Genomic DNA, 12,812 nt, shown 5'->3' on the forward strand with positions numbered 1-12,812 from the left:
GGAACAAATGAGATACAACTGTAACGAATAACTGGACTCCAAAATGAATTCTTCAGCTAAAGTATGCCCACCAAGACAATCTAAATATGGAAGAGTAAGAATTGTGTAATTCCATTCAAACATATCTATAAATAGTTTACCCTGGAAAACCCAGCAATACAGATTAGGGTCAAGAAAAGATGTTCTCATATAGTTAAAGAGTGTCATTAATATTCTCTACTTGAAATATATAATTAAACAGGAGTTTATTTTGCAGTGATGTATACTAATTCATTAGAAGCATGGGGGGGGAATCATCATGTGGAGTACAGCACTAAAGCATTTCCAAGTTTGGCCTTAATCAGGATTTTCAATCTGGCAGTTTTATTGTCACACCCCCTTCACAATAGACAAGATGCTTACCATATTAAGATTACAAGTTGTCACCAAAAAAGAAAAAGAACCAAATCAACTTTACACAGCCACTGTACATCTAAGTTGAAAAACTATCCTTGATGGAAATATACCTAGAAATGAAGAGGCAAATAACGTTTTAAGAAATATGAAGTCTTCATAATGTGCCATTTTATGAGTTTCAATGCTTCCTGTATTTTTCATTCATTATAATATGTTTAACCTACATAATTAAGGCAAACAGCTAATCCATTTCTGAAGAGGTGCTGTGGAAGTTGTGAGCAAATAGCAAACATTTGGCATTAAAATAGGCATATGTAGCTTCTAATACTATACATAAAGCATTTTTGGACTCTAGGATAATGACAAAAGGACAAACATGCTAACAATGTCAAGAAGGTTTAAAATTCAGCATCTAAGCAAATTCCTAATAATGCTTCTGTAGTCCAAGCTCTAAATGTATAGAATTTATGCAAATGCATTAAAGAATTATAGCTTGGCAAATACACCCAAGCAAGTTATTAAACTATATATACAGAAAGTAAATGATAAATACAGAAAAGAGTCCTTCTGTTTTTCTTTAGAGCCTTGAAAATGGACAAGAGTTGAAGACAGTTCTACAATATTAAACATTAGGAAACCACTGTAGTTGGGCAACCTAACTACACAAACTGATTAAAATACTCAGATGACTTTGTAGTGTTTAATACAGTTCGTAGTCAAGGGCACAAGACAACATTTAACAAAAAATAATCACATCAATTGACTTAGAAATCAAATGGAAATATAGATATGAATACAATCTCCAAAACCTGTCTTTTAAGTGAACATTAACCATTTATTCAAAGTTGTACAAGAATTTGAAGAATAAAGTCTTCTGCAACATGATGCCATCTTACAATAATTTCATGTCGTAGTTGAAATTGAGCGGGGGAGGGTGAAACAAGTTAGTAGGCCCCTTCAGGCAGCTAGGAAGTAAAAATAGGTTCAACAGCAGCCTCCACCAGCCTGTTGTCCTCCCTGATTGCCTGCAAGTGTTGCATTAGTAGCAGCATGCTGAGGGCCGATCTTAATGCCATTTGCCTGAAATAATAAAAGTTGAATGCACATTAATATTTTTGGAACACTGCCAGAAGCTACAGCATTTTAAAGTACTTAATCCACTTCTGATTTATGAACATCTAAACTTATTGTCTCCTTTTCATGATAATCAAGCTGTAGGGGGGAAATCCTATTAAAAACAATGTCTGGTAGCAATTAAGGAAACAAAAATCAAGAACAGGATATATTATTTCATTTTTTCACCACTTCTGTACAACAGAATCCAATAATCTATCCTTGCCAGTACTAATGTATATATGTAGGCAACCTATACACTGAAGGTTTTCAAACTGTTTCATAACAGTAGAAATCCTTAATATGCCTAATAAAGCTTTGGTCCCACCAAAAGAAGTAAGTTCAGATTTCTTCTGGTCTCACACAGCAAACCCTTTTCTTCTCTTGACTGCATTTCCTTCTATGTTGAGTCAGCTGTACAGACTAAGGGCATACAAGTGTTCTGTGTCATCAATAATTTCTATGATCCCCAAAGACATGGCAAGTTGCCAAGAACCACACACAGAGTAGTTCTTTCATTCATCAAACTTACACTTATATCCTAACCCACACTCCCTCAAGTGGATTTTACCTAAAAATACAGCACTTTAAGAAAAGTAATACAGTAGCTTCAGAAATTAAGCTCTTAAGGAAACTTTGCGTCACAGTAAATCTCAGATTTATAGTGCTTGGCAGTTGTTCTGCAACAGTAGTAGCCTTGGGGTTTCTGGCACTAGCTCAGTATTGACAGCAGCTGATGTGGTTTCTTTTCGCTCTTTGACTCCTCTTTAATAAAAAGCATGCCCTATGGCTCATTGGTTTTGCCCCCTCTGGGCTGGTAGCAACTTCTTGAGGAATCAAGGAGCCAGACTTGGCACTGAGCCAAGTAAATAGCATGCACTGTTGGCTCTTGACAGCATACGGCAATCAAATCTCCATAAGGCACAGTAAAGCAGTCAGATTCTATATGAAACTCGACAGATACAACAAGCATTATTTTTCAGAGCCAATGATTACTGTCCAATATATATGCTATCCACTGCTAACTTTAAACCATATGTTCTTTAGTTATCAGATGAGAATGAGGTAGTTCAAATGGTACTAGGGAAAACAAGGAGAGACACATAGTATATAGTGTAACTCAGCCTTCTCATGCTGGTCTTGTGCTAGTCATACCACTATTCCTGATAATCCTAGACCCTGCCACACTTCATTTACACACATCCAGGGGCTTGCAGCTCTTCAAGGCACAGCAGAAACATGCCCAGCATGAACAGGGGAAGGTTATAATATGTGCTGTTATGGATAAACCTCTCTCATACGCAGAGGCGGCTGGACAGAACTAATACAAAATCAGTAATACAACTTGTGCAGATGCAACGTTTGCTCTAAGGAAGCTTCATTTTCAGAAAGTATTGTATGTGTCAAATTTTAAATTTAAATAACACTGAAACAGCTATTTTGTTTCTTTATATAAAGATAGCTGTTAGACCCATAATAAAATAGTTGTCATTGAAGACATGGAGCCTGCACCTGCTGTCCAACCAAAAAAGCCCCTCCCCACCCCACCACCCTGTTTACCATCTAGCCTGATGAAGAGTTCTGGAGAACTTGAAAACTTGCACACTATTTTGTGATATTTTGGTTGGTCTCAAGAGGTAATTGCCCTAATATGGATTTGGTGACATTGTAACAAAGTGAATTCACTCCATCACTTTTATGAGCCGACTATCCTGTTCAAATAAGTTTTCCCTTGACTTTTGGGCACATGTTGGTTTTCAGACAGTTTCTATTAGATAATAAAAATAATTTCTCAACACACAAGACCACATTCAAATTACTTATTATTCACTACTGGAGACTGGTAATCGTCATCAGAGAAAACCAGTAAGGTGATGTCACTTTGTGAAAAATAACCAAACAGTAGAATCCTGCACAATTTAAGAAAAGAAAAACTAACTCATATTAGTTCCCCAGTATTTAGTCTTCAGAAGAACTGAGAATAAAGAAGAATGGAGGAATAACTCTGAAGACAACCCCGCAAAGCGGTTTCCTCTTTTCTAAAGACTCATAAATGAAGGGAGGAACTGTTGCAGGGTCATACTGAAACCTCCAGATGCTGGGCAGAAGAGACCTCTAAAAGTAAGTGCATATGACGACTTTGCCAGAGATGTGAATTTTTAACACAAAGCGTTTTACTAAGCAATGTGTTTGTAAAAATGGGGGAAGGTCTCATCTGACAGTTAATACCCTCTAGGTCTGAAATATTATAATTCTATTTCATCACAGCCATTTGCCAAATAAAAGGCAAACAGGAAAAAACATAATTGTCAGGGTGTGTTGTGACTACTCTTGCGTAACGACTGTCCACATGCTTGTCTTTCAGACGTTTTTATTGGTGCACATTATTTACAGTGTAACGGATTGCTCATTTCATGTCTACCCGCTCGAGTCAGATTCCTGCACTACCCCCTTCCGCGTTCGGGACCAGCATAAAAGCCTCGGAACTGAGAAGCGCCTCCCTTTCCCCCTCCTCCGCAATTCCGGCGTCGGGGGGACGGGTCTTCTGTCTGACCTATTTCTGTCCACTCTTTCCGCCTCCCTCTCTTCCTGCCTATGGAGCAGGGGCTCTTTGATGTTGTCAGAGCCCTGGCACTCCCTCTCTGTTTCCTGACTCACCCCTTCAGACCCCTCGCTCTCATGCTCAAAACTCCCTAGGATGTATGAAATTATTTGTGTGGTTGTTTGGATTCCAGCCACTAGATTCCCAATTAATGAATCGGTGACCTAGAGATGAAAGACTAGCCCTGACCATCCAGTCTATGACAATCTGTCATTTTCAATTAAGGAAGTAGATTATGAGACTTTGAAGAACATACCACAGAGATCTCAGCATGGATCAATATAACAACCATGAACTAAAGAATGTGCAGACATGGATGGTATGTACACCTATTTGAAATATGGTTTTCAAATATGGTTTTCAAATCTCTCAAAATGAGCAAAACTAGAGATTACAAATTCCAAATATATAGAACACCTCAGTCCTATGGCTACTGACTTGGAAACAAATCCCAAGTTCAAGAGGCCTTACTCTGATGTAATTACACATAAGATAGCATGCTAAATCTTGAATATAGTAAAATTTTCATGCAAGTCTCATATTTATTCTGTCTCTGACAGTACCCAACCCACATGTGGCAAACAAATTATCCTTTTGACTACTTTGACTACTCATTTGTACTGAAAGTTGCTGATATCATATGGAGAAATGGATACAAATGATGGATACTTTTTCTTTGGAAGATTTAAAGTTGAGTCTTGGTTGGAGAGGGGAACTTCATACTCCACAATTATAACTATATATACCCAAAAACAGAGTATACAAGGAGCTCAGCATACATTCAGTGTGTGTAACAAGCTTGGTGCAAGATGTGAATATTGTTATTTTGTCTCTTACAGCATTCTAACATTTGAAGAACTTACCTCATTATTAATGTCAAAAACGCCTTCCTGTATTTTCTCATAGATTTCCTTTGCTGTATTAATAAACGCCTGAAAAAATAAATAATAGTTTGAGACTTTAAATCCAAATTATGGATATGTACACTTCATAAATATAGCACAATAGAAGCACAGAATTCTTCTCCCAGTAAAGGTAGGGTGTGTGTGAATCTCCCAGTGAAGATGACATGAAGGGCCCTCCAGTGCCTGCTGGAAAGTCTTCTAGGAAGGGGAGGGATTAGGATTGTGTGTGTGTAAGTATGTAACAAGATTAAGCAGAGCCCCCTCTTCGCACAAATGGGCAACTTAGCAACTTTTAAAGCAAACTACTTGTGAATCTAGCCCATAATGTTATACTCTAAGTGGCTATGCAGAATCTCACACAGACAATTTTTTGTACCATTGGCTATCTGATCCTTTGCAGCATTGTCCATTTCTTTCTACTCTCAGCTTCCTGTTACTTGACCAGGTCCTGAGCCACAAAACGATATCACATTACAGTATTCAATGACTGCTAAGTTTACTCAGGGGTCTTTAGTGAAGTTGCTTATATAGATATAGTAAAAAAAAAGGAAGTATATGGACAATATCTACAAGATACATAAGTGCAAGAGTGTTGTTCAGAACATCAATTGAGTAACTTCTGTGTCTTCACAGCACAATGTCTGCCTATGTCCACAAAACGAAGTTCCTGTTGATCCTTATCACCCTGAACTTTTATCTCATCCCGCTGCTCTCCTTCCTTGCATTTTATCATTAGGCTTCTGAAACTGAATTAGCTTTATTATTGTTTACATAGCAAGCAGTGTTACAATAGATGCATTTTAGCTCAAGAAAGCCAAACTTCCCTCCCACTGTTTTCAAAATTTCTCACAAAAATAATGACAACCTTACACATGATGGAAAGGTATCATCTTAAACAGGCACCCCCAAACTTTGGCCCTCCAGATGTTTTGAACTACAATTCCCATCATCCCTGACCACTGGTCCTGTTAGCTAGGGATCATGGGAGTTGTAGGCCAAAACATCTGGAAGGCCGCAGTTTGGGGATGCCTGATCTTAAAGTAGAAAACATTTCCCGCTCCCAAAAGTCTACAGGAAACATTTTAATTATTATCATGCCTAACATATTAGCCAATTATTATTTAATGCACAAAATGGCTTTGTTTCCCCATTTAATACTATGAGAAGAATTTGAAAGACAATATACTATGTAAGATTTTAATGGCAGTAGCAAAGTTAGCCAATATCGCACATCAAGTTCTTTTGACTCCTTACAACCCTACAATGCAGCTATCATCTACTCAAGCTTGCCACGCCTGGTCACAAATCTAATTCAAATATTAAAAAGTAAACAGAGTTCATGGAGGGGAACAAATCATACCTTTCCTCATTTCTACACTGGAAGCATTTGACTGCTGAACTTGCCACCAGAGCTTTGTTTCCTAATTAACAGGACTGATATGTTTTCACCTTTAAAGGCCTTACAGCTCCCTAGAGTAATCAATCTACTGCAGCTCAATTACTGCACCAAGTGCATACCACAGCCAGTGAAGGAGACTTGAACAACTGCAGCCATGAGTGGAAAGATATGAATATGCATAAACTCTAAGTGGGTGATCGAATCATCACAGAGGGTCATGAGAATTTGCAGCAAAATAATGAGAAGAATTAATCATTGCAGATTCACAAGGCACTTAGGAAGTGAGTAGGTTTTTCAAACGTGCACTGGAGCTCAGAAATTGGCTTTCAGCCAACACTGAATTGATTTGCATTCTTCAGAAATAGAAGTTTTCAATATATAAAAAAAGAAATACATTGTATTTTGGCTTCTGATAAAACACCAATTACTGCAAGGGCATAATATGCCATAGTAATTGAAAACTACTTATAACTTTGGAACTTCATACAACTGCAATCTCTTATGCAATCCGCTTTGTTTTCATAAAACAATTTTTTAAAAATTAAATTCTCAAATATTAGTTCATCTGGACAGCTCACCCTTAAAATACTTTTTAAAAATTCAGGCATTAAATCCAAATCATGTGCACACGCAAAGAGGAGTATGGCATTATTTAGACATCTATTAAGAAGTGTACCAATGGCAAATAAAGGTCAGGTTACAGCACCTAAAATGTCATGATTGAAGTCCCATGTAAGTGGGAGGCTCCCATGCTCTTTTATGACTGTCTACACAGATAGTGGCCTAAACTACATGTCATGGTAAGCCAATATGAAAGAAACGCCAACAAGAGGTAGTGGTTTGTAGTTTGCACTTCCCAAACAAGCCACAAATAAAAACCATGGTTTGTTCTTACGTTTTATAACCTAGATAAAATGCTTGCAATTTCTCCATTTCATGTTATGTAAATGTATAACTGTTAAAATATGCTTACTCTTTCACTCCAATAAAACTCATGGCTTCTGACAATTATCCATTATAATGGCAAAATAATGCCAATATCCTATGAAGGTGATCATAGGTCAGTGGTAGACTTTGAATGTGCCGCATTAACTCCAACATCTTCAAGGCACAACAAGAAAGAAAAGCGGGAGGCATCTAAAGAAACCAGTGTGGCTGCATATGGAGCTTACAGAGGAACTGAGATGAGAAAAGGGGAATGTATAAGAAATGGAAGAAAGGAGAAATCCCAAAGGAAGAGTAAGGATGAGTAGCCAACAGTTGCAGAGAGAATGTCAGGTGGGCCAAAGCTCGGAATCAGTTCCAGCTTGCAAGAGAGGTTAAAAATAATACCAAAAGGTTTCTTTGGCTAGTATGTCCAGTTCTGGGTGCCACAATTTAAGAAGGATATTGACCAGCTGGAACATGTGCAGAGGAGAGCAGTCAAGATGATCAAGGGTCTGGAAACCAAGCCTTATGAGGAATGGTTGAGTGAGTTGGGTATGTTTAACTTGGGAAAGAGGAGACTGAGAGGAGATATGATAGCCATCTTAATATCTAAAGGGCTGTCATATGGAAGAGAGAACCAGCTTGTTTTCTCCTACTCTGGAAGGTAGGACCCAGTAAGAGCTGTTTTGACAGTGCAATGTCAAACCTTGGAAGGTTGTGGGCTCTCTTTCCTCCTTGGAGGTTTTTAAGAAGAGGTTGAATGGCCATCTGTCAGGAATGCTTTACTTGAGATTCCAGCAATGCCAGGGGTTGGGCTAGATGATCCTCGGGATCCCTTCCAACTCTACAATTCTGTGATTCTATCTCTAGTTGAAAAGATCTCAGTGGGTAGGACTGAGAAAGCCTAATGACATTGTGTGATTTCAGACCAAAGTCTTACATGTTTCTCTCCCTTTTTTTGGTGTCAAGACTCAGGGGTATGCCAATCTATCTTAGTTTAAATAAATCCATAACCACATAATCTGACTGAGGATGCAAAATATGGAAATGTTATAGGTTTAACATGGGGACAAGACAAGACTCATTTTTAAAGATAGACAATATGTAGGTTGCAGCTTGTCAACAAATATGCAAAATTTATTGGCATATTAGTATGCACAACAAGAACACCTATAAATAAATGGTTGATTTAATAAAACTCAATATTTATGAACATGACTTTTGCTACAAAAAGAAAAAATACTTTCTCTTTACAGAACATTAAAATAATGTCTTTGACTTTTCTCTTCATGTAGCATGCTGCCACCTGGTGGCTTTCAATGTTAATTTATATTTAATAGAGTTCTGTCAAGAGAACAAGCTGGTCATCACAAACACTCTCTTCCAACAACACAAGAGACGACTCTACACATGGATATCACCAAATGGGCAACATCGAAATCAGATTGATTATATTCTCTGCAGCCAAAGATGGAGAAGCTCTATACAGTCAGCAAAAACAAGACCTGGAGCTGACTGTAACTCAGATCATCAGCTTCTTATAGCAAAATTCCAGCTTAAACTGAAGAAAGTAGGAAAAACCACTGGGCCAGTAAGATACAATCTGAATCAAATCCCTTATGAATACACAGTGGAAGTGAGGAACAGGTTTAAGGATTTAGATTTGGTGGACAGAGTGCCTGAAGAACTATGGATGGAGGCTCGTAACATTATACAGGAGGCAGCAACGAAAACCATCCCAAGAAAAAGGAAATGCAAGAAAGCAAAATGGCTGTCCAACGAGGCCTTACAAATAGCGGAGGAGAGGAGGCAAGCAAAATGCAAGGGAGATAGGGAAAGATACAGGAAACTGAATGCAGATTTCCAAAAAACAGCAAGGAGAGACAAGAGGGTCTTCTTAAATGAGCAATGCAAAGAAATAGAGGAAAACAATAGAATGGGGAAAACCAGAGATCTGTTCAAGAAAATTGGAGATATGAAAGGAACATTTCGTACAAAGATTACCAAAATCAAGGACAAAAGTGGCAAGTGCTGTTAAGGTGCTACACCCAATATGCCAGCAAGTTTGGAAAACTCAGCAATGGCCAGAGGACTGAAGAAGATCAGTCTACATCCCAATTCCAAAGAAGGGCAGTGCCAAAGAATGCTCCAACTACCGCACAATTGCGCTCATTTCACACGCTAGCAAGGTTATGCTTAAAATTCTACAAGGCAGGCTTAGGCAGTATGTGGACCGAGAACTCCCAGAAGAACAAGGTGGATTTCGAAAGGGCAGAGGAACCAGAGACCAAATAGCAAACATGCGCTGGAATATGGAGAAAATTAGAGAGTTCCAGAAAAACGTCTACTTCTGCTTCATTGACTATGCAAAAGCCTTTGACTGTGTCGACCACAGCAAACTATGGCAAGTTCTTAAAGAAATGGGAGTGCCTGATCACCTCATCTGTCTACTGATAAATCTCTATGTGGGGCAAGAAGCTACAGTTAGAACTGGATATGGAACAACTGATTGGTTCAAAATTGGGAAAGGAGTACGACAAGGTTGTATATTGTCTCCCTGCTTATTTAACTTATATGCAGAATTCATCATGCGAAAGGCTGGACTAGATGAATCCCAAGCCGGAATTAAGATTGCCGGAAGAAATATCAACAACCTCAGATATGCAGATGACACAACCTTGATGGCAGAAAGCGAGGAGGAATTAAAGAACCTTTTAATGAGGGTGAAAGAGGAGAGCGCAAAATATGGTCTGAAGCTCAACATTAAAAAACCAAGATCATGGCCACTGGTCCCATCACCTCCTGGCAAATAGAAGGGGAAGAAATGGAGGCAGTGAGAGATTTTACTTTCTTGGGCTCCTTGATCACTGCAGATGGTGACAGCAGTCACGAAATTAAAAGACGCCTGCTTCTTGGGAGAAAAGCAATGACAAACCTAGACAGCATCTTAAAAAGCAGAGACATCACCTTGCCTACAAAGGTCCGTATAGTTAAAGCTATGGTTTTCCCAGTAGTGATGTATGGAAGTGAGAGCTGGACCATAAAGAAGGCTGATCGCCGAAGAATTGATGCTTTTGAATTATGGTGCTGGAGGAGACTCTTGAGAGTCCCATGGACTGCTAGTAGATCAAACCTATCCATTCTTAAGGAAATCAGCCCTGAGTGCTCCCTGGAAGGACAGATCGTGAAGCTGAGGCTCCAATACTTTGGCCACCTCATGAGAAGAGAAGAATCCTTGGAAAAGACCCTGATGTTGGGAAAGATTGAGGGCACTAGGAGAAGGGGACGACAGAGGACAAGATGGTTGGACAGTGTTCTCGAAGCTACGAACATGAGTTTGACCAAACTGCGAGAGGCAGTGCAAGACAGGAGTGCCTGGCGTGCTCTGGTCCATGGGGTCACGAAGAGTCGGACACGACTAAACGACTAAACTACAACAACAATGGTCAATGATTTTCAATATTAAACTAGAAAATTTCTAATAGTATAGGTCCTTCCCCCCCAATTCACTAAATATTATTATGCATCAGAGCTTAGGCTTCTCAGAAATTGAGGATGTGGCTGGAATCCAATGTTATGAAAACAAACTTTTGTTTGTGCAATGGGACTTCCCTTTCTTCTGTTTCCCCTTCATTGCTCCCCAAATCTGCTCTGGTGGATTGCGGGCCCGTCAGAGCACATTTTGGATGCACAGAGGGGCTGCAGGTCAGAGAGGAAGAAGAATATGTTCTGCTGTGTGAGCAGAAATCCATTCTGTTTATGCACAGTGTTTGACTAAACTCTGTGCATTGACAAAACCCTATGCTATCAAAACCACAAATCCTTGGCCTGTTCAAGCACTGTTATTAAAATATTTTAGAAATCTTCCCTGACGCTAAAATTTAGTGGTTCTCAAACTGTGGGCCAGATTTTCTGGTGTGTGCATCCATGCAGCAGCCATTTTTTGTTGCAGCCATAGCTACTACTACTAAGCATAATATTGAGGCAGCAAATAGAGAAGCTCCTTTCCCTCTTTTTCAAAAAATAATCTGTTATAGTCCTTTCAACAATGCCAATGTTTAATCTGTGACTTGATGTACAGATGTTGAACACACAGCAGTGGGCTACATATAAGATTCTGTATGCTTACTTCGGTTGCTGGTAGATGCATGTCTTGTGTCCGCAAGTTTTTAAAAACTGAGAAACACTTCTTAATTTTTGTATATTACCTACTAGTTTAAAAGTACCCTGAATTTGTGAGAATTGTACTAGGGTCTCTTTAGACCAATTTGCACTAAACAATAAACCATACCACTTCACTAGTACATGGAAGAAACAAACCATGATAGTTCAAATTTGTTCTTCTCACAAATCAGTTTTCTTGAGCAAAACATAATGCCAAGCCAGAGAGTCTGGTTTGTTTATCTCCAGTGGAAGAACTATTGACTATGATTTACCATGAAGTATGAACGGTGCCTTTAAGGAAGAGCTAATGAATTAACTTTCTGAGGACTATGGCTCAGTTCATGGCAATTGAGAGGAAACCAGATTTACGAACAAGGGAGAAATTACAACAGCAGCATATTTTAGCAAGGTACTTTGAAGTGAGAGATGATAAGTGGTACAGTGGAACCTCAGTTTTCAAACATTTCGACTGCCAAACTTTTCGAAAGCCAAATGCCGAAAAGCCAGAAGTGAATGCTTCCATTTTCGAACGTGCCTCGGAAGTTGAGTGACTTCCGAGGCACGGTTTTCATTTTTTTTTATTGAATTTGCTGACAGCCCTTTGATTTTCAGTTTTCAAATGTTTTGGAAAACCGAGGTTCCACTGTAGTAGGAAAAACCAATAGAGAATGTTGAGGTAATCTAGACAAGATGAACAAGATAGATAAGAACTTTAGTAAATAATGATGACGACAACAACAACAACAACAACAACAATTTTATTATTGGGCTAATCTCTACCAATAATTTTAGTTGCAGATGGGCTAAGTACTTCTAGTACAGCTAATTTTATGGAAAAGGAAAAGACTAAGGAAAAACTAGAGAGGGTTCTGTGAAAACAGAAAGGGGAATGGCGGAAGGAAATAAAAACGATGACTTAAATTGTGAGAGGACGTGATCTGTGGTGGAAAGTATAGTGGACCCTCTGGATATGAATGTAATTCGTTCCAGGGGTCTGTACGTACCCAGAAAAGTCCACAAGCAGAGGCACTGCTTTTGTGCACACACACAGCGCGATAGAGCGCTTCTGCGCATGTAGTGAAACCCGGAAGAATACATTTCTGGGTTTGCTGTGTTCACAACCCAAAAGTTACATTACCCGAAGGTAACATAACCCAAGGGTCCACTGTAATACAATAGTTTCAGAAGACAAAAAGGAAAGGAGCAAGAGACCCTAAAACCTGCAGGCGATAGAGTGAGAACTGAAAGGAGATATGTGGGATGAAGGCAAATGGAGGGAGGGGGGAAGTCATGAGTGCAGAATATA

General features: G+C 39.0%; 1 protein-coding gene across 1 annotated transcript in view; it reads right to left on the reverse strand.

The window, feature by feature from the left end:
* Nucleotides 1-226: 226 nt before the first annotated feature.
* RAB2A (RAB2A, member RAS oncogene family) overlaps nucleotides 227-12,812 on the reverse strand; it is a 37,100-nt gene continuing 24,514 nt past the window's right edge. Inside the window, exons 7-8 of the mRNA XM_035125144.2 lie at nucleotides 4,975-5,043; nucleotides 227-1,476 (exon numbers count right to left, since the gene is read on the reverse strand). Of these exons, the coding sequence (XP_034981035.1) occupies nucleotides 1,381-1,476; nucleotides 4,975-5,043 (165 nt within the window). The 3' untranslated portion in view covers nucleotides 227-1,380. The remainder of the gene's footprint in view (nucleotides 1,477-4,974; nucleotides 5,044-12,812) is intronic.

The sequence above is a fragment of the Zootoca vivipara genome, chromosome 8 (assembly GCF_963506605.1).
Source record: "Zootoca vivipara chromosome 8, rZooViv1.1, whole genome shotgun sequence".
NCBI classification, from domain to species: domain Eukaryota; kingdom Metazoa; phylum Chordata; class Lepidosauria; order Squamata; family Lacertidae; genus Zootoca; species Zootoca vivipara.